General features: G+C 36.9%; 1 protein-coding gene across 3 annotated transcripts in view; it reads right to left on the bottom strand.

Annotated features, from left to right (window-relative positions):
- Positions 1-23937, bottom strand: part of PRKD1 (protein kinase D1) — a 349145-nt gene that overhangs the window by 17631 nt on the left and 307577 nt on the right. For all 3 annotated transcript variants that reach the window (XM_051822738.3, XM_051822739.3, XM_089309363.1), the window contains 3 exons: positions 17142-17303; positions 16431-16529; positions 15131-15398 (listed from right to left, as the gene is read on the bottom strand). In XM_051822738.3, coding sequence (XP_051678698.1) covers positions 15131-15398; positions 16431-16529; positions 17142-17303 — 529 coding nt within the window. The remainder of the gene's footprint in view (positions 1-15130; positions 15399-16430; positions 16530-17141; positions 17304-23937) is intronic.

Raw genomic sequence — 23937 nt, 5'->3', positions numbered from 1 at the left:
GTATGCTCTTGGATGACAATTATAAAATTCTTTTTTACTGAATAAAAAGAATATATTTTAAAGTATTTATTTGAAAGGCAGAGTGACAGAAATGAGGGAGGAGAGACAGGGAGAGACCTTCCATCCACTGATTCACTCCTCAAATGCCTGTAACAGCCAGGTCCAGCAGAAGTCAGAAGCCTGAAACACATCCAGGTCTCCCAGGTGGGTGGCAGGAACCCAAGTAGGTTGGTATCAGCTGCTATCTGCCAGAGGTATTAGCAGAAAAGCTGGACTGGAGGCAGAGTAGCCAGTATTCAAACCAGCCATTCCACAAAGAATATTCCTTTTTTCTTTTTTGATTTATTTATTTATTTGAAAGGTGGAGTTACAGAGGGGAAGAGACAGAGGCTGAGGCAGCCAAAGAGAAGTCTTCTGTCTGCTGTTTCACTCCCCAAATGCCTGAAAATGGCCAGGGCTGGCCCAGACCACAGACAGGAGCCAGGAGCTTTTTCTGGGTCTCCAACATGGATGCAAGAGTCCAAGCACTTGGACCATTATCTGCTGCTTTCCCAGGTGCATTAGCAGGGAGCTGTATCGGAGTGGAGCAGCCTGGATGTAAGCCAGAGACCATGTGGGATGCTGGCATTGCAGGCAGTGGCTTAACCAGCTATGTCACAGCATTGCTCCCTCCCCCCTTTTTCTTTTTAAATTAAACACAGTTAATTCCAGAATTTTAAGTTGAGACTGTTTAAAATATTAAGGCCCTGTGGAGGTTCTGACCCACATAAATCATTACTTTATCAATCATGATTAAATTTCCTGGTACTCAGAATTTCTGAGCTGTTCACTGGCTAGTCCCCTCTCCTCTCCTCCGTGCTGTTATGTCTGACAGTGGTGTTAATATGTTGACAAATCAATCTATTCATTAATATTCAGGAGGCATGCTGGATCTGCAAGACTCTAAACTGTTACAAACACAGTTTAATGATAAAAATGACAATTGTCTTTCTTTTGTTTCTCATATCATTGGATTTCTGGATCTCATCTCCCCGAAGTTTATTTTCAATGGGGTTATTTTTTGTTTTGAACAATATGTAGTGAAAGAGGGACCTACAGCTGGTTCCTTTTCATGGCAAAGTGCTACTTTCAAATTAAGTGCTTAGCGTTCTGGAACATTGTTGAATTCTGAAAACATACCATGTAGTAATGGTCCTAGGCTTTTATTTAGTTTGCTTTGTGTTTGTTCTGGCTATATTTTCAATCTCTAACTTCTGGTGGGAAATACCTGTGACCAATTTTATTTGAATTCAAGAAGTTGAACGGCAAAAATTGTAAAATAAAATTTAGATACTTTATAAATTTAATGGCACATTATTATAGAAATTCTATGTTTCAAAATATTATATATTCTATACTGGGCAGGCAAGGCCTGAGGCCAACTGAAGGATTACTTTAGGCTGTGTTTATCAGGGAAAGAAGAGGCATATATATTTCAGTGTCAGAGCACCCAGAAGGGAGAAACACACATCACTGCTGTACCACCACAATGTGATAACTGATTTAGCAAAAATCAACCTTTAGGATTAATGCAAAAATTTCCTTTTTTCCCCTTTTATACATGGTATGTCATGGCTTCCTGTCTGATCTTAAGTCTTCATATTACCAACGAACCACGTGGCTCTGAAGCTGAGCAGTGACAACAACGTAGGAGACCTGGGGAGAGGTGCTGCTTCAGATGCCACCTGCAAACACAGACAACGATCTGTTTGCATGGGTCAGGGTTTGTCCTGAGACAATTTCCGAGGCTGTCCCTGTGTTGACTACTGCCTACTTGTCACCCTAATGGCATATAAAAGAATAGCAAAACTTAGAACAAAAAAACGGTAATTTTCCGTTGATCCTGATGGACCGACCGTTACTAACTTTCCTTATATTTTCCATATATTTCTAATTAAGCACATCAATTCAACCTGACAAGGGAATGTACTGTCAGGCTAACACTTTCCCATCCATCTCAGCTGTTTTGTCATCTTCTCCTACTGCAACAACTTGCATTGAAGCAAATTTTATCTCACTTCAACTACACAGTACTCCTCTCTCGCTACCTGCCTCTCTCTCTGAGGACAAACCCTAGGGAAAACAAAGTTGTATAATCAAATCATACTTGAAAAAGAGTTTGAATATGTTATGGTTTTGGGTAAATGAAGGCATATAAAGAATGCATTTGACTTTCACACTTGAAAATTCTCCTTTGTGTTGACTTGATAGGTTTAGAGGCTTAAGATGAACGACATTCTCTTCATCTGTTCAGTCACACTGCAGTAACTGGTGTTATAAAAAAAGGAAATGTAATCCTGTAATTCTTCAGTGAATAGTATTTATATGGAAGTGTTTTATATAGATATGTAGTTTATCTTAAATATTAGGCAACTAATATTTATACAGACTGTATTTATATAGCAACTAATATTTATACAGAACTGTATATATATAATATTTATACAGAACTGTATATATATATATAATATTTATATAGAACTGTAATTATACAAAATTAGGTAATTTACTTGCTCCCGGGTCACTGTATTATGCCATATATTTTTTCTTTATTTTTTACAAAAGTTAACATATGCACCTGCTAAAAAATTTAAATTAGTAAAGCAGAGTTCAAAATGAAAAATAAAAATCTCCCAACTCATTATTCAATCTACTATCCAGAGATTACCAGGATTAAAAATGTTTAAAAGTTTTCTCTGATTACTTTTATAGTACTAAATAATAAATGTGTTATCTTTTTTTTTGCTTAATTCACTAACTCAGGGTCAGTGCTACTCAAAGTGTTGTCCATGGCTCAGTCCAGTCTGTGCATGGTAATTACAGTCTATTATGAGATAAGGATGGAAAGTGAGACTAAGTATCTGGAAACTTTTATAGATACTTGGCATTGCTGTCCCCTTTTTAATTATATTTTACAAAGTACTGGCCCATATTTCTAGACATTAAAATAAACTGTTCCTTTATTACTGACAGTTTGAGAAGGACCAGTTTTTATAAGAAGTGATTCAGTCCATTACAGCTGATGACTCACTTCATTACAGTTTCCTCTATTTTACTGTGCTCCACTTTCTGCTAATTATTTTAGATATATTAAATACTGGCCACCTGACATACAAAATGAAAACTTAAGAGATACACATCTAGAAATATGGATATAACATATAGAGGTAATACATATAACATGCAAGCTAAATTTTTTACTTTCATGATTAAATTGTATATTAAATTATATGTGTGAATGTATTTTCTTTCATCTGCTCACTTAAGGAGACTCCTTTTACGAACTCTGGGAGTTAAGGCTTTACACTTCACTTCCCCTCTTCTTTGTGACCCTATTTCTAGTGTAGTAGAAGAATTATTACTTAATACTCTTTTGTATAATTGCAATTCAGACATGTTGTTTAAAGTTTACCTAGAATTTAAAGTTAATAAGTAACATGTAGAGTAATTTATTTTAATTATATCTGATAACCTTTATGTTATACCTCATATCCTCTACAATCTATGTAGATCCAGCTCTGAATCTATACACAAAGAATTCAAGCATTAGAAACAATTCTGTTGGCTTCACTACTGAATTCTACAAAACATTCAAAGAGGAAGTAACACCAGTTCTCAAACTGTTCTGAAATATTGAACAGGATGGAATTCTTCCAAACACTTTCTATGAGGCCAGCACTATTTTGACACCAAAACCAAAGACATGACACGAAAAGAAAACAACAGACCTATATCCTTAATGAACATAGATGCAAAGATTCTTGAAAAAATACTAGCAGATCAAATCCAAAACCACATCAAAAGATCATATATCATGACCAGGTGGGATTTATCCCAGAAATGCAATGTGGTTCAACATTTGCAAATAAATAAATGTCATAAACCACATCAATAGACTGAAGAACAAAAACTATATTGTTACCTCAATAGATGCAGAGAAAGTATTTGATAAGATTCAACACTCCTTCATGATAAAAACTCCACAAATTAGGTATAGAAGGAACAAAACATAAAATTATAAAGGCAATATATGACAAACCAATAGCCAATATCATATTGAATGAAGAAAAGTTGAAAGCATCCCCCCTCAGATCTGGAACAATATAAGAGAGTCCACTTTTGCTACTCTTATTAAATACAGTACTGGAAGTTTCAGTGAGAGCAATTAGGGAGGAGAAAGCAACAAAGCACATCAAAATTGGAACACAGGAAGTCATATTATCATGCAGATAACATGATGTCCATACATGGAAGAACCTGGACATTCCACTAACAAGCTGTTAGAATTGCTAAATTGTAAAGTTGGTGATTACAAAGTAAGCATGCAAGAAACAATGGCTTTTTTGTATGCTAATGATGAACTCACAAAAAGAGAATCAAGAAAGAAATCCTATTCACAATTGGAACATAGAAAAATCAAATATTTATAAATATTTTTTTTTTATTTCACAGGTAAAGTTATAGACAGTGAGAGAGAGACAGAGAGAAAGGTCTTCCTTCCATTGGTTCACTCCCCAAATGGCCACTACAGCCGGCGCTACGCCGATCTGAAGCTAGGAGCCAGGTGCTTCTTCCTGGTCTCCCATGCAATTGGTCCCCAACTACAAAAAATTTTTTTAAAAAGATAAACAGAATAATGATCACCCTCTACACAAACAGTATTTTTGTGATGCTGAAAAGCAAAAACTACACATTAAAAAAAAAAAAACTATTCCTTGTTTCACTGTGTTATTCACATTCCGATTATTTAGGAATGATGGAATGATAGATGTTAGGAAAGAATAAAGATCTGGTATGGAGCACAACTTTTTTCCTTTCTTTTACTTTTAAGGATTTATTTATTTGAAAGACAGTGTTACATAGAGAAAGGAAAAAACAGATCCTCCATCCACTAGTTCATTCCCCAGGGCTGGGCCAGGTCAAAGCCAGGAGCTTCTTTCAGGTCTCCCACATGGTTACAGGGGCCTAAGCACTTGGGCCATCTGCTGCTGCTTTCCCAGGAGCATTAGCAGGGTGCTAGATCAGAATTGGAATAGCTGAAACAGGAAGCAGTGCCCATAGTGGGGACAGCATAACTGGTGATGGCTTTACCTGCTATACTGCGACTGCAATGCCAGCCCACAGGACACTTTTTTTTTTTTTTTTTTAATTTGACAGGTAGAGTTATAGACAGTGAGAGAGAGAGATACAAAGAGAAAGGTCTTCCTTCCGTTGGTTTACGCCCCCAAATAGCAGCTATGGCTGGCGCTGCACCGATCCAAAGCCAGGAGCCAGGTGCTTCCTCCTGGTCTCCCATGCAGGTGCAGGGCCCAAGCACTTGGGCCATTCCCCACTGCCTTCCTGGGCCACAGCAGAGAGCTGGACTGGAAGAGGAGCAACCGGGACTAGAACTCGGCACCCATATGGGATGCCGGTGCCGCAGGTTGAGGATTAACCAAGTGAGTCATGGTGCTGGCTCCAAAGAAATAAATTTAACCAAAGAAAGGAAAGATCTCTACACTGAAAATCATCAAGCATTGATGAAAGAAATTATCAAAGATCCAAAAAAAATGGAAGATATTCCTTGCTCATGGGTCTGAAGAATCAATATTATTAAAATGTCTATACTACCTAAAGCAATCTAAACATTCAACACAATCCTTAGTTGTTTCTTTATTATACAACTTTTTGTACTGCCCTAGAGTTTATAGGTTTCGGTTTTCTTCTTTCATCTTAAGAAAAAACACTAACAAATTATATGTCCTAATGTTATATATCTGATAAAGAAGATGATGTATATGCAAAAAAGTAATTTTATGGAAATCTTATGTTTCTGCACTTAAATATTAGAAACAATTCAAAATATTTTTAGAGCAATGTCAGGTCTCATGTCTTAGGGGCTCTGTACTCTAGAGGAACATTTTTATTTAAGATTTATTTATTATTTATTTGATAGAGTTACAGAGAGAGAGGGGGAGAAACAGAGAGAGAGAGAGAAAGAGGGAGAGATCGATCTTCCATTCACTGGATCACTCCCCGATGTGGCCACACCAATCACAAAGCTGAGCCTGGCCAAAGTCAGGAGCCAGGAGCTTCATCTGGGTCTCTCATGCGGGTGGCGGGGGCCTAAACACTTGGGCCATCTTCTACTGCTTTTTCCAGACACAAACTGTTGTCCATATGGGATGCCAGTGTCCCAGCAGTAGCTTTACCCACTATGTCCATGGAGGGACGTTCTAAGAAGGCTGATCTACCAAATTATATTCCCAGTGCAGGATGGCAGTTTAAGGGAGAAAGCCTGGGAATTCTCATTTTCAGTTAGCACTTCTGGTTAACTGTTGACATGTGAAAGGTAAAAACATGCCTGCTATAGATATAGAGCTAAACATGACTTGTTTTTGCTAAAATAAGTCATAAAATAATAGGCAAAGAGGGTCATTTTGAACTTGTCAGGAAACCCCTGCTTTACTGATATTCTTGACTCAATGATTAGCTAGTTTGTTCATTTCCCATTTGTTTTACACCCTGGTTTACTTCTTAAACCATAGACTAAGCCTTGCTTGCAATTTTCTACTTTTATGTCAACTTTTGGTACTACCCATATGATGTATCAGCTGTGACAAACATAGAGGAAGAGACCTGGATCTATCACGTCTTTGGGAATTTTTAAAAATGCAATAGAGGGAAGAACATACTGGTAAAGGATCAAGTAAGTCAAAATTTCCTTAGTTTTATGTTTTTATCTAATACATGACCAAGAGGTAACAGGCTATAGATAAAGTTTGGAATAAATAAAGAGGTAGGTAACTTTCCATAGATAAAGTATATTTGTCAAATCAAGTGACTATTTTAAAATAAGCACACAAATCTTTTCAAGGAACCAAATAAGGTTATAGGATGGATGTGCTTGGTGCTAAGCCCAATCTGATATGAAATAAAGCTGTACGTGAGAGTGAGGCACGCCTAATTACTAAAGGGTAGTTATGGACATACATGACAAAATTCCATTCATATCATCACAATGATGAAATGAATCATAGTGGGAAACCAGCACAGCCTTGGTATTAACTGATGTGCTCCCAAACACTCATCACATGATGAGCTAGAGTTTCATACGATCTTTTTTTTTTTTTTTTTTTTTTTTGTACAGGCAGAGTTAGACAGTGAGAGAGAGAGAGAGACAGAGAGAAAGGTCTTCCTTCCATTGGTTTATGACCCCAAATGACGCTATGGCCAGCGAGCTGTGCCGATCCAAAGCCAGGAGCCAGGTGCTTCCTCCTGGTCTCCCATGCAGGTGCAGGACCCAAGCACTTGGGCCATCCTCCACTGCCTTCCAGGGCCTGAGCAGAGAGCTGGACTGGAAGAGGAGCAACTGGGACAGAATCCGGCGCCCCAACTGGGACTAGAACCTGGGGTGCTGGTGCCGCAGGTGGAGGATTAGCCTAGTGAGCCGCTGCGCCGGCCTCATACAATCATTTTTGATCATATGATTCATTCAGGGCTGTTTTATTTTTATACATGAATTCTTATATAGTTATATGTGTATAGGTAAATATACGTACATATGCTTTTTTGGTCACATATTGTACACAAGAGTATATGTCACTCAATGCACAAGTAACATCAAAAAGTTCATGGGAAATGGAACAAAAAATGTTTATTTTTGTGTAAAGCATTTTGAAATCCATGCATATGGGGGATCCTCCAAAAGTTAATGAATTTTACACATTATTAAAAAATGCATGGTTTCTAATATTTTTGCAACAAAAATAAATCTATTTTAAATTTTTCCATGAAATTTTTGCAGTTCTCTCAAATAACTTTACATTATATTCTATTAATTATAATTAAATTTATAAATGAATTTAGTTATGTAACTTTAAATATAACTGTAGTTTCATACAGCTATCTGTAGATACATACACAAAACTAAATGCAGACATTCATACAGATGGACAGACAGACTGTAAAGTAACAGGGAAATAGTGATCAAGATATTTAAACTAATGGAGTTATGCTAATCACTGTGCTAAGTGATTTCTAGCCAAATCTCCTTTCCTACTGAAAATAACCCATGTTAAAGGAAATATTTTAACTATCTTTCTGCAAAGAAAACTGACACCAAAGAGAGTAAGTGACATGGATAAGGAAGAGGTCAATGAGAAACTAAATAGCTCTCAGCTCAGTTCTCTATCACAGAATGATCCTGTTTCCAGTATTTTTAGTAGTATTTAAAATTGTGTTCCTCTCTGCTCTAAGTTAGTGAAACGTTTAAAAGGAATTAATGTGTCAGAATAGGTAAATCCACTGGAATGATAATCATAAGGCTGTAGACACACTGGATAAGAGCATCTACCCTGGGCATGGCTCAAAGTATTTGCACCCTGGCCCCATCTAGGCAGCCACTAAACTCTCCATGCCTGATAACCTTCCCTTTAAAACGAAACAGCAGGTAGTGTTTAGTCAAAACTTGGGAGCAATAAAATACACAGAGAGTTCAAAGTAGTGCTTTGCTATGGAGTAGATTGTTTGTTAACTATTAATATTTTTTCTTTCCAAATTAAAAGTTACTATCTCTATTTCACTTGCAACATTTGAGAGTTAAATTTTCCTCAAATGTTTTCTCATTTTTCAAATTATACCTTGATTTACAAGAAAAATATGTATCTATTTATATAATGGACATCTGTTAACGTCTTTGTATTTGCTTTTAGTCTAGAGCGCATTTTCCCTGAAGGAACTTCCCTGCTCCCACCAGAAGTACATAAACCTGGAGCTGTCGGAGGACCATTTAGCACCATGGGAGGAATCCGCAAGAGGGAAGTCATCACAAGAGAAGCACACCTCTTGAACTGCAGGATGCAGCTGACTCCGAGCCTTAACTTCTGGACTTTCCACTCGTGTGAGTCAATAAATTACCCTACTTTCCTAACCTAATTAGGATAGGTTTCTGTTATTTATAAACAGGAGTCTTGATTAATTCACTGGTAAGCCTAGCTCCAGAAAGTTAGTACTTAGCTTATTATATTATGATAGCAAAAATAATGAGTATAAAATATTTCTATAGATTCCTAAATGTCAAACCATCAGAAATAAGTACCATTTGGCATACAACAAAGTATACAGAATGAAGACAAAACAGATGATTTCAAGTCTAAGCCCTTGATTTCAAGGTCGATGTGACCTTAGGCAAGTCACTATGTCTTTGTGCTTCCTCTCTTTGCAGAAAGTAAAGCAAATTACTTATCTGAGGATTCTTGTGAGAATCAAGCAGCACCACTGTAGCACACCAATTTACAGGATTATATTGTATCAAGTCCATGTCTACACTAACAGAAAAGAAATACTTTATCTGATAGGTCTGCATACCCAATGAAAACTTTATAACATTTTCTTTTGATTTCTCATGCCAAGAAAAAAATACAAATAACACTTTGTCTCGAGAATGTTGGGGAAATCCAAACATCAGTTTGCATATGGTTTCTAACAAAATATTATTAATTCATAGCAGCAGGGTGACTGCTTAATGTTCTCCTGTCCTTATCCTTGTCCAAATTCTTCACTCACCCCTAACCTGCCTTTGTAGCTGCTTTCATACCCTTTATCTCAATCAGTCTTTATTACAGCTTCCTTATGAAGGCAGGCGTTGTAACCTCAGTTGACAGACGAGGAACTGAAGCCTAAAGAAGTGATGATAACTTAGAATGGGTGACAGGGATATGCATCCAACCGCTTGACTGCTGCCTGTTAACCTTTTCATTAGAATAACGGAGGTCCCAGGTTTCTGTTATCCTGTATCTTGGATTCTCTGTATTTTTTAGGGTGATATAAAGTAGCAGGAGGCTAAAAACTGATCAGTGTGATCACCCTTGGCCAGATACTAGCTTTTGTGTGTATATCTGATAGTTCCTCCATGCTTAAAATGATTTGGTATTCACCTTGTTGTAACTTTAATCAGAGAAGTACTTGTCTTCAGCAGGAGATGGAGCAGACTGTGGGCCAGTAACTGCCGTGGTGAGACCTCAGTTGACATTATGACATAATTTAATTGATCCTTCTCTATATTCAAGCATGAGTTCTGTACATATACAGCAGTTAAAGAACTCATTTGCCATCCAGAGTTTCAATAAAGAAATAGTACACTACCCCTGTGTCTCAAAGGTAAGAATGAGCCAGAAGGAGGCTGGATGAGGGGGACCAGTTAATTCTCAAATTGATACTCAGTCATCGGGAAAAGTGCGGCTTTTATCTTCCACCTGCATTGGTCTCCACATCATTTTGTCCAACTAATACAGAATTTTTAGTGCTTACATATATCTATAACTAAGTGAAATGCATTCTTCCTGGCCAAATAAAAATTAGTCTTTGGAATTATACTCAATTTCCTCTTGCTAACACGTTATACCTTGTTCTTTTTTTTTTTATCTTTTTTTTTAACTTTTATTTAATGAATATAAATTTCCAAAGTACAGCTAATGGATTACAATGGCTTCACCCCCATAACGTCCCTCCCACCCGCAACCCTCCCCTTTCCCACTCCCTCTCCCCTTCCATTCACATCAAGATTCATTTTCGATTCTCTTTATATACAGAAGATCAGTTTAGCATACATTAAGTAAAGATTTCAACAGTTTGCTTCCACACAGAAACATAAAGTGAAAAATAATAGATGATTCTTTAAATGATGATGAAATCAGATCAGACCTATTGTCATGTTTAATCCCAGTGAGAGTCAAGTTGGGAATTGATAATTTCTTCTTTTTTTTTTTACAGAAGATCAGTTTAGTATACATTAAGTAAAGATTTCAACAGTTTGCACCCCCATAGAAACATAAAGTGAAATATACTGTTTGAGTACTCGTTATAGCATTAAGTCTCAATGTACAGCACATTAAGGACAGAGATCCTACATGAGGAGTAAGTGCACAGTTGACTCCTGTTGCTGACTTTACAAATTGACACTCCTGTTTATGGCATCACTGGATTTCCACGTGCAGAAGCATGAAGCAAGACCCCTACCTTACACCTTACACAAAAATCCACTCAACATGGATTAAAGACCTAAATCTACGACCTGACACCATCAAGTTATTAGAGAACATTGGAGAAACCCTTCAAGATATTGGCACAGACAAAGAATTTTTGGAAAAGACCCGGGAGGCACAGGCAGTCAAAGCCAAAATCAACTATTGGGATTGCACCAAATTGAGAAGTTTCTGTACTGCAAAAGAAACAGTCAGGAGAGTGAAGAGACAACCGACAGAATGGGAAAAAATATTTGCAAACTATGCAACAGATAAAGGGTTAATAACCAGAATCTACAAAGAGATCAAGAAACTCCACAAAGACAAAACCAAAAACCCACTTAAGAGATGGGCCAAGGACCTCAATAGACATTTTTCAAAAGAGGAAATCCAAATGGCCAACAGGCACATGAAAAAATGTTCAAGGTCACTAGCAATCAGGGAAATGCAAATCAAAACCACAATGAGGTTTCACCTCACCCTGGTTAGAATGGCTCACATTCAGAAATCTACCAACAACAGATGCTGGCGAGGATGTGGGGAAAAAGGGACACTAACCCACTGTTGGTGGGAATGCAAACTGGTCAAGCCACTATGGAAGTCAGTCTGGAGATTCCTCAGAAACCTGAAGATAACCCTACCATTCAACCCAGCCATCTCACTCCTTGGAATTTACCCAAAGGAATTTAAATGGGCAAACAAAAAAGCGGTCTGCACCCTAATGTTTATTGCAGCACAATTCACAATAGCTAAGACCTGGAACCAACCTAAATGCCCATCAACGGTAGACTGGATAAAGAAATTATGGGATATGTACTCTTTAGAATACTATACCACAGTAAGAAAGAACGAAATCCAGTCATTTGCAACAAAATGGAGGAATCTGGAACACATCATGCTGAATGAAATAAGCCAGTCCCAAAGGGACAAATACCATATGTTCTCCCTGATCGGTGACAACTGACTGAACACCAAAAAGGAAACCTGTTGAAGTGAAATCGACACTATGAGAAACGGTGACTTGATCAGCATAGCCCTGACTGTTAATGAACAAGTTAAAACATTATCCCTCTTAGTCGTTTTTTTTGTCTGTTCTACTTAATATGATTGGTTTAAATCTGTAATTATCACACAGTTATTCTTAAGTGTTGAAATTTAACTGAAATGTGATCCCTGTTAAACATAAGAGTGGGAATAAGAGAGGGAAGAGATGTACAATTTGGGACATGCTCAAGCTGACTTGCCCCAAATGGTAGAGTTAGAAACATACCAGGGGACTCCAATTTAATCCCATCAAGGTGGCATGTACTAATGCCATCTCACTAGTCCAAGTGATCAATTTCAGTTCACAATTGATCATAATGAAAGGACTAAGAGTCAAAGGGAGCACATAAACAAGTCTAGTACCTACTAATACTAACTGATAGAATAAATAAAGGGGAGAGTGATCCAACATGGGAAGCGAGATACTCAGCAGACTCATAGAATGGCGGATGTCCTAAACAGCACTCTGGCTTCAGAATCAGCCCTAAAGGCATTCGGATCTGGCTGAAAAGCCCATGAGAGTATTTCAGGCATGGAAAACCTAGACACTCTGGCAAAAAAAAAACAAAAACAAAAACAAAAAAAAACACCAAAACCAACCAAACCTAAATGAAAGATCTCTGTGAGTGAGATCCCAGTGGAAAGAACAGGTCTTCAAAGAAGGAGGTACCTTTCTCTGAAGGGAGGAGAGAACCTCCACTTTGACTATGACCTTGTCTAAACAAGATAAGAGTCGGAGAACTCAAGGGGCTTCCATAGCCTTGGAAACGCATGACTGGTGCATAGGGAGATTATTGATGCCATATACCTTGTTCTTTACAATCTGCAGTGACTGGCCTAAGTTACACCTTGCTTGCAAAAGGCAATTCTGACTAGTCAAATCCTCTGACCTTGGAGATCTTGATTTTTATACCTACCCTAACAATCTGATGAAAAACTGATCATTTTTCCAATCCTTGTAAATCCTTGTAACTCGTTTCCCCAAGTAAATTTTAAAGTTATCTGAGGTACATGTTATGTTCTGCCTTCTACTTTCACATGACCTCTGATGCGTGTATATTATGATTTCCTGACAACTCCTTCTAGAGCCATTGATATCTGTGTCTCTGGTCTCAAAGAGAGAGATCATCACAGGCAAGTGTCTGACTGCCTTTAGTGATATTCCAGATTTGAATCCTAGTTAAGAGCAGTAGGCTATTTATTGGGTTTCTGGATTACAGGGATGAAGTATAATTGTCATCTCCATTTAGAAGTAATATTTCTTAAGATAAATAACAAGGCTATTTTGATAATTCCATCTTTTCTGTTTCTTGGAAAAGAAAAGTAAATAAACTTTTTTATCTTTGTTGGATTATTCTAAATATTTAATTGTTCCACTGTAATATATGATAGTTCTTTTGTAGGTCACAAATATCTTTAAGATATATCCAACTAACTATGACTTACAAGTAAGTAGTGAATGTTAAAGGCTGTTGCTAATGGTAACTTAAAGCTCTATTATAGATAACTCTTGGCATTTAAAACCAACAATAGTCAAAGAACTTAAATTGCCTTGGACAGTTTATACACACTCTTTCCCATTTCTACGTGAACATATGAAATAGCAGGTATCAAATAACGGATGTTTATCAATGAAGGTACCAGTCTTTTAAGCAGTAAAAATCTGAATAAACAACTAGGATGAACAGAGAACTATAAATCGCTTGTACATTAGAGAGGCTCAAGGCCGGAGGTGAAGGGATGTGTGCTCAGACTGCTGGGTGTGAGCTCTAGCCTGACCACTCAGGAGTTCTGCCATTTTGGATCTGTGGTGTCATTTTTTTTTTTTTTTTGCTTTTGCTTTCCCACTTGAAATACAGTTAAAATAGTAAAACTCATCTTATTGGATTTTTATGACAATTAAATAAACTCCAAACTATGTTCACTAATGAACTCTTGTCATTTCCCCTTTAAGAAAAATAAATATTTATTAATAAGCATATAACTAAATAATGTAACACCATCAATGGAATCTACCCTAAAGAAGTCATGAGAACTACTAAGGATATTCCAATATGGAGCAGACATATTCTGCTTAAAGATTCCAAGGAAATGACCCAATGAAATAATATAAATAACTTACAGGCACACAAAGCAAATGGCACACTAATACATGTAATATATGTAATCTGATGACTAAAATATCAATCATAATTTCCCTATGTTTGTCATAGTATAAAAGTGCTTACTCTGGGCCCAGGTGCATGGTAAGCAGGCCCTTTTGGAGGACTCTTTATTAGCATTACATCAATTTTTAAGTTCAAAGAAACATACTCAAATATGAACATCTTATCCTTAATTGTTTCATTTACTTTTTAAAATGTATTTCCAAGTGTATCTACTTTTCTTTTTCTTTTTTATTTTTATTAATTTGACAGATAGAGTTAGACAATGAGAGAGAGAGACAGAGGCAGAGAGAAAGGTCTTCCTTCCGTTGGTTCACCCCCCAAATGGCTGCTACAGCCAGAGCTGCACTGATCCGAAGCCAGGAGCCAGGTGCTTCCTCCTGGTCTCCCACATGGGTGCAGGGGCCCAAGCACCTGGGCCATCCTTCACTGCCTTCCCGGGCCACAGCAGAGAGCTGGACTGGAAGAGGAGCAATCGGGACTAGAACCGGCGCCTATATGGGATGCTGGTGCCGCAGGTGGAAGATTACCCAAGTGAGCCACGGCACTGGCCCCGCAAGTGTATCTACTTTTCATGCACACAGATCCATGGAAAAAATGTAATTAAGAGTTACTTTAAACAATTCATGGAAAAATGGAATTAAATGTTAGCTCTTTTTCTATGACCTTATTGAAGTACCCAGGCACACACACACACATACCACCAAATGACCTTTTTGATCTCCATTTCAATTAGTTCTCAATCTACCCCTGTCAATTTGTGCCTCTACTCCAGTGGGCATTTTACAATTTGCATTTATTGCTTTAACAATTCTCAATGAACTACAAAAGATAACACTTAAGGATTCCACCACTATCTTTGAGAATGGAAGACCTTACCTTCAGGAGAGATTTCCTTCCATGGATTGGGTGGATACATGAAAGCCGCATTCTGGATCTGGTCATGTATGTCTTCATCCTCGTTGAAGGGGAACGTGCCACTCAGGCTTACATAGATGATGACCCCAACAGACCACATGTCTAGAGAGCGATTGTAGCCCTTGTTCCTCAGAACCTCAGGAGCCAGGTACGCCGGGGTACCCACAACTGACCTCCGGAAAGACTTCTCTCCAATAATCCGGGCAAAACCAAAATCACAAAGTTTTACCTGTAGCAAAAAGGGTATTGCGGAAACACTAAGTTCTCAAGGGTGTGTCTGTGCGTGTCTAAATTCAGGTCTGCCAGAGACAACACTACTACTGTATACAAAATGATATGGACTTCACAAGGTAGAAGGAAAAATTTCCTATTTTATGTGTCTGAAGACAGTGGTTTAAGTATCATTATAAAACTATGCATTTTTCCTCCTCTTCCTAAAAACCAGAAGACAAATGTAACAGTAAGTATATTTAGAAGTGGGTAAGAGAGTTTACCAGGCAGGAAAACATTTTGCAAAGCAAGAGAGAGACAGACTTATGTCACAGGTAAAGGATTAGGATAAGCAAGAAATGTGTTAGGTCATCCACAAGAATCCTCAGTCAGTACGTGGCCAGGAACTGAAGCTGTCAAGGAAGTGAGGCAGGTCAGCCACCTTGGTCTGGCCACTTTAGGACTCCCTGTTGACAGATCTGGTTGTGTTCTATCATCTGACCAGAGGAAAAGAAGAAAGTGTTGCCCTAGTTCTTGAGGACATAGCTGAAGTTTAATATCGTACTCAACATTACAGACCTGGCAGCATCTACGGAACTCAAGTAAAATCACCGAGGATTTTGCTCGCAGATGATGCCTTGTAACGAGGCTTAAACCTGATTGCTCCTGGTCATCAATAAATCTGTGATCATTTTGCCTTTGTTTTTTTTTTTGTTTGTTTGTTTGTTTTGTTTAATTCTGTGCATAACAAGGTAATAAAAATGTTCTCATTCTCAGGCTATACTTTCAATACTGGACGAAGGCTGTCAGGTCCAGAAAAGACAGAAAGCAAAATGAGAGTTGTAAATTATTCATTTGTGTAACGTATCTAGTTGAAGGCTGAGTGACAAACCCACAGCCTCTGAAATGTAAGGTCACAAATAGATGAAAAGGAACAAGAAAACCCTGAAATGAAAAAAGGTTCTGAGGGAAGAAGAGAAGGTGACGGGATACTGCCAGGGAGCGAGTGATAGGGTCAGCTGGCCTCTGGCCGACAGGCTTTCATACTTGCCTGAGGGAAAGGATCCGCTGATGCTAGCAACACGTTCTCTGGTTTGAGGTCACAATGAACAATATTTTTAAAATGAAGATGTCGCAAAGCCACAAGTATCTACAAAGGAGGAAATGACCAAAACATTTTCATTTCAATCTTTTAATTTTAAGATGTTTTCTATCAGGGCATACGTTTTGTATCACTACATTCCTAAATCTGTATATATGAAATACATGAAACTTGTATAATCTAAATAAAATAAATAAAAGGCCAAGAGACAACCTAAAACAAGTAGACAAGCCGACTGATGTTTGAAGCAGTGTACTGAGTTAGATAAACATTTAAGGTTTCTAAGGAAACTTCAGCAGTAAAAGTAGTACATTATGGTGTTCAAACAATGGCCAAGACAGGTATAAATCAATGGATTCAACAACTAATAAGGATATCCATTTTTAATTATTTTCAAAGAATCAGGTCAAGCCAATATACATTTTAATATTCATCAACAATATTAACACATGGGCCTTTGCACAAGGAATTAATTCATTCTACTGGACTTTGAGTAACATAAATATTAATCAGATGACACAATGCACCATTGCAGCATTTTCTAGTGCCATGTAGACTAGAAACAAGGACTGAACAACAAGGCCAGAAAGCTGGAGTTAAACAGGGATCACATTTGATATTAAATGTTATCTTTTTTTCTGTCTCTAATTGATTTCTTACCTGAGTAATTAAAAACTTCGTTATGTGCTCTGGCAACCTGCCCTTTTCACTTGACAAGATCATCTCCAGCATGTCTCCATGGAGTTTTTCCATCACAACAAACACTCTTTCAGGCGTCTCAAACATACACTCCAGATTTACAACACCAGGGTGATGAAGGTTCTATTAAAGATAAATAAAACACTTGAAGAAAATGAGTTTTTTGATACTGTTTGGCAAGCTCACTGATTATACAAAACTGTTCCAGCTTAAAGCTATGGAGAAACCCACACTGAAGATTTTTTAACACCTCTAAATTCCACATGTGCTGCCTTATATTTTTGAAATTCTAATGTCTCCAAAAAATATATCTTTACTTTCTGTGCATAGTGAAATTTTGTCTATGCTAAAAATCCAAGTTCCAGCACAGTGAATTGCTAATTAGGTTTTAATTAGAATACCATATTGAGAAATGTGCAATTTCTTAGGATCATTTCCAGTATTAAGAATACTATCCTAAATATGCACACAAGGCCATCACTATACAATTGGTAGAAATTCAAGGCAGAAAAAATGAAATTTCTACATGCAATACATTTGACTACACTGATGAAGGACCTTAGTCAAAACCTTTTGAAACGTCTCTGCTGGAGGAGGAGCAGTAGTTTGTTATAGAAGCTTTGCTGCTGAGCGGAAATCACTGTGAAAACAGCCAGAGTAGTGTGCCCATCCCTCATCCAATATGCCATGCTACCTGGTAGTCTTACATGGATTTCAAGCACTTACTAAATATTTCCACAATAAATAATGGCCAGTAATGGTAGAGAGAATTTTGCTTGAAATGTTCACTATCTCTTATGTTAGGTAAAATTACTCTAGGTTTTTGATGGTCCCTTCTAACGATGCTTAAATCTGAATGTATTTCTGGTATTCAACAAACGCTTTTCTTGATTCGATCTGTATCTTTTTCTGGGCACAACAACAACAACAACAACAAATCTGAACATTCTAAAAACAACTGCATATTGTACTTCTATTCTAATGAGAAATGGGGAAAAAGCCAATCATGAACAAAAATTACCTAAGCAAAAAACAGAAAAAAAGGAAAACAGGAATGATCTTAAATGTGCTAACAGCTGAACAGGGGGAAAAAAGTAAAAGCTTTTTTTTTGTTTGTTTTAGAAAAAAATTTTCAGTGAGGAATAAAATTGTATGCAAAATGAAATCTTTACAAACAACTGTGGACCTGAAATGGCTCACGATTCAGAAACATCACAGATGGATGTTGATGCTGATAGTGAGTAGCAGAAGGGGTTGTGGGTAAATCTACACTACTACAGTTGTCCTTGGTGTTACCCACTTGCAGGGAAAGCCTGGCATCCACTGAATACAGAGCCACCACGTGTGTACACATGGTAACAACCTTAGTACATGGCCTTAGTACATATGATAATAGCCTGTCCCTCTGGATGCACCATTATCTCTTTGGCCATTTGGCGATCCCCCTCAAACATCTGATGAGTCTTTTTTATTCTGATGTCTGGGGCCTGATCATGCTACATAATGTGGTCTTGCAAGTTTATAAATGTGGTCTGAGCACGTTTATGGGGTTACTCAACAGCCCTACTGCCTGTAGAGGGCTAGGGTCATTGTCTTTGAAATTCTCTTACTGTTAACTGCTCAAATTTGCCTACTTCACACAGACTAGGCAACTAGAGTTGTTCTTTCCTGGTCAGAGCTGAACACATGGAGAAAAGATACCTTGCACTATCCTTACTGTTTGTCCAAAGGACCTACAAATAAGAACAGATAGCTATTTGGCTTTGAGTAATACAGAAGTGCCAGGTCCTCAGGCTAATTAGTGACTACTTATATGAGAGTATTTCAGAAAGTTTATGAAAATATAGAATTGAAATATAAATTAAATTTGGTGCAAAATATTTTGAAATCCAGGCCATTTTTTCATAATATTCATTTCCATGAACTTTTTTTGAGGACCTTTCTTGTGTGTGTGTTTAAGTGATATGTACTATGGAATATATGTGATAGCACTGTTTAATCTCTGAATCTGTACCCTACACTTACATCCCCCTTCCCAACAGAGGAATCTTGTTGACTGAAAAGTCAGTGGCCTGCAGATGTCCAAAGATCTTAGTTGTCCTCTTTGAAACCAGTGATCATAGAAGAAGCTTTTAAGATTAAATGAGAGAGCCCTGCTACAATTCTGGTCTCCTGGGACAACTTTGCTCTGAGATGTGCTTGGTGAACTTTCCTCTGGGAATCTTTTTTAATTGATTATTTTTTTCTATGTAATCTAACGTTAAAACCATAAGCAGTGTTCAGGAGGAGTTTGTCTTCAAATGACCAAGTCCTTGCTTTCTGGAAGAAAAGCGGGAAAAACAAACAAGAAACAAGTATATCAGTACAGATAGAAAGGCAGGAGTGGAGGGTCTTTCTGTAGGCAGATTGGCATGAAAAAGGGAATAAAAGTAAAGAGAAAATAGAGTAAGGAGGAGGGAACTGGAGTAGATCCTAAGCTGCCTAGCCAGTTACTTCTGCTTACCTCATCATAGGCTCTTCTGAAGGCTGGGAGAGAGGAGACTCAACAGCTGATGAGGAAACTTTCCCATCCAAATTCACTGAACATCTACACAATGCCTATTCTCATGTACTCCTACCTGCATTCCTCTAAGCACATGAGTTCTTGAAGGTAAAAAAGATTTTTATTCATGATGTTCATTTTTCCCTTCCCCAAGAAGGGAAGTCTACAAAATGACTCATACAACCACTATACAGAGGGTAGGGCCTCCACATTTGTTACCTAATTGGTGTATGTCCTAGCTGAAAAGAATGTTCTAGGTGAAAAGCATGGTACAGAGGAATGATTATGATTACTGTCAACTATTTTGTGCTATATTCACTGTAAGCTCTCAAGGACTGTACAAATATGTCCTCTCTTAGCATCTTTATGAAAAGGATAAGGAAAATTTTTGATATTTTCCAATAAAGGATTTGAGAACGATTAGGTAAGCAGATTAAAAATAAAAATGCAATGAAAGCATCAGACTAAAGATCAGGTATACGCTACTGGTAGCAAAAATGTTTTAGAAAAGTTTAAACTAATATGTTCACTGAACTTGACCTTTGCTCTTTTATGAAAAGCTTTATGCTTTATAGGTTTCCTAAAGAATACACTTAGTGACAGCTGAAAAAATATTTCCAAAAGCAACATGATATTAATTTTTCTGAATAACTGATATTTAATAAACTAATTTTTCTGAAGTTTATTATATATGGTTGACACAAGGCCATCACAGAACTTACTCTTGAATTATGTTTTTATGGATTGAACCAAATGACCACATATCCAGTATCTGATAAAAAACTTAAGGAAGAATATAAGGAATCATACCCTATTTATCCAAACTCCCAGTAGTATACAATGAGAAGTATTTCTTTAGCTTAAAGAATATAATATTTGAATACGGGAAGCTGGAAAAGCCTAAGCTATTATTTTTTTACTTTCATGTATTATGAGTTTTAATATCTTAAAAAAACTTTCATATAACCTTTAATCAAACTGGCTCACGGGAGTTGATGACAGTTTTAATTTTTCATCTAAAACATGCAATAACCTCTGAACTTTTTTTGTCCTAATGTCTAATATTGCTGAATTTGAAAATGACATGAAAATGGCAACATCAATTATGGCATCATAGTGTGCAAAAGAAATGAATTTCTGCTAACTTCTCTGGCTTACATCAGGAATTCAGATAATAAATTTCATGGCAGAGCAAGCTTCTACAGGACTCTCTGGCCATCTGTTTGCTGCATTTAAGTAATTTAATTTTCAGGAAATGAAACATTTGGTCAAGTACAGGAAAGAATAGTGTGCATTCACACATAGCAGATTGATGACATATCCATGGGGTGAATGTAAGTTGTTTCAAAGTCTGGAAGGAAATATTATTTGGAGAGCAAGAAAAAAATTTTTCTGACCTAAGCTGCCTAAAAATTCTTATGTAATCAGTGGAAGCTAGTCATAAAACCAGAGATACTTTAGAGGTGCCACTCTGCCCACTACATCACATATAGAAAGCCTCCATCACTTGGCTTGACTACCACATTCCTTGATTTTAACAGCAGGAACACAAGGTCTTTGTCTTCTGGAACTGAGGAAAGAGTTCACAAACATCTAAAGTAAGAATTACCTAATACTTATATTTACAAATGTTTACATTCAAATACCTGCAACAGTAAAGTGAACAGTATACAGAAGTCCAAATACCTACAACCCAACATCAGTAATATTCATATTTGCTCATCTTAAAACATCTAGTTTTTCATACTCTAATCATTTGTCTTGATGTACAAATACCTCCAGGTGGAAGAAAATATCTAATTGTGAAGACTAATAAGGCTTCATAATTTACTAGCAATTGGAATAATTTCAAATAATACAAATTAATAAACAAAAGGAGAATAATTAAGCAAAGCAAGAATACTAGTGCTTTTCTCTCATTTAATGTTTGGAAAATAAACTAAGGTAGTAAAATCTTGCTCAATTTATATAATTAACATTAAGATTCACTGACTTTTTTTTCTATTAGTGGTCTCAAAGCATAAAGTGTTTTTCAATTACTTTATATACTGATATACAGGGTCTTCAAAAAGTTATGGAAATATGTATTATGAAAAAACTATGCATGGATTCACTTTTTTGTCACTAAGTAAACATATTTTCATTTCTTTCCACCTCTCATTTACTTTTTGAAGTACTCTCATGTAAGGGAAAGTTGAATGAATCTGAATGGGAGAAGTAGGCTGCTTTTTCTCAGAGAATTTAAGAGATGAAGTCCAAATTGCAGAAAATTACTCTCAAGGGATGTTTTCCTCTCTTCTCTCTTGAAGACAAACCTTTGGAATTTTCAGGCTAAGTTACTATATAACTTACCTAAGAAGAGATTTTACTGCAATTATTTGCCATCATTGGGCACTCTATGTTTCTAGGTATTAATGACGACCCAAGTGCCTCTTCTCTGAGGTTAGCAATGCAATGGCTGCATGCTGCAACACGTGAAAGCTCTCCAAAGTCAGTACAGAGAACACTGGCTTGTTGCGTGTGAACATGTTCCTATTTCATGTTTAGTTCTCAAGTCTACAAATTAAATAGGCACATGCAGGAGTGGAGGACCTTTATTCTACCAGGGGCAATTTGGTATTTTTAATGTCATTTGTGGGTCATACAAAATTATCAACTTAAAAATTATCCTGCTATAGATTTATTAAATTTTGAGTAACACCTGTAGTTGCCTTGGTGGTGCTATTCCGAATGATGTCACAGACCTTCTATGGAGGTCAGGCTGTACAGTTCCTTGACTTAGGGGATGGCATATTTTGGGAAATTTCATCTAGAAATTTTTAGAAATTCATAGATTTACTTTAAACCAAAATAAAATTACCATATACATACTGTCAGAAGGATAAATGCACACTATATTACTTCAACCAGACCAGATGCAATAGTCCACTCCTTGTGAATAATTATCACTGGCTGACATTTAGATCAATGAAGCTATAATCAAATTTAATGAATTGAACACTGGGAATCCAGAAATACTCAGATCATTCCTGGTTAAAAAAAAAAAAAAAACTGTTTGTTCACACTATCTATTGGAATTGGAGTGTAATGATACTTTTGTTGCTGTACTAACTAGCACAGATTGACCTGGTTTAATATAGTTCAAAATTTTGTGGACGAAATACAGCTGAAGCATTCTATTAACTGTTAATAACAAAAGATATGCTGTGCTCTGACACTAATAAAGGATGTCAACTTTTAGGAAGCTAGCTTATAACATACAAGTCACTAGTCCATTTTAAAAAAATCTTGAATTAGCTGTAATTCTTAGGTATTCTAATAAATAAATTGGCCCAAGCGGAAGAAGCGGGTAAAGGAGGCAATTCATTCACAAAAAAAATATCACTTGAGTCCTTTATTCATGAATATCCATAAGCCTATCCACACACCTCTCTTCTTCACTTCAACAATTCTGGGAATGACTCAATCTAGTTTTAGACTGCAGAGCTGCCGCAGACACGTGAAACACATGATGACTTCTCTCCTTTTCCTATGAAAGGAGCATCAACTATTGCAGGCAGAAGAGGGATGCATAGATAACAACATGCATAACCCCTGCCATCACCTCTCAAGTTGTTTCTAGCCTTTCTTGACTTTCCAGCATGAGAAATTATATAAAATGTGTGATATTTTCTACTCATCATAAGAAGTTCTTTAGATTAGTAGTATGAAGGGAAAACTATAAAAACAAAATTCATCAAGAGAATGAGAACATAAACCACAGACTGTGAGAAATTATTTGCATAAGACACATGATAAACAACTATTTTCGAAAATATATGAGGAATTCCTAAAATCAATATGAAAACAACCAGACTGAAAAGTGGGTCAGAGAGACTATGACATCTCACAAAGAACATTTGCAGAGAGCAAAGATGCAGAAGATGTTCCACATGTTATATATTATCAAGGCAATACAGATTAAAACAATGAGATGACACTGCAAACTATTACAATCACCAAAATCTGGCTACTAACGATAACAAATACTGGCACGTGTGTGGAGCAAGAGGAAGTGTCATTCATCGATGTGAGAATACAAAAATGGTACAACTACTTTGGAAGGCAATTAAGTGCTTTCTCCTAAACCAAACATACACTTCACATAAAATCTAGCACTCATTCTTCTTGGTATTTACCTAAAAGAAACAAAAAATTATGTCCAAGGAAAACATG

This window comes from Oryctolagus cuniculus, chromosome 12 (genome assembly GCF_051225735.1).
Source record: "Oryctolagus cuniculus isolate XC-2025 breed Fujian yellow rabbit chromosome 12, ASM5122573v1, whole genome shotgun sequence".
Classification (NCBI taxonomy): Eukaryota; Metazoa; Chordata; class Mammalia; order Lagomorpha; family Leporidae; genus Oryctolagus; species Oryctolagus cuniculus.
This window is presented reverse-complemented; position numbering and strand designations above follow the sequence as displayed.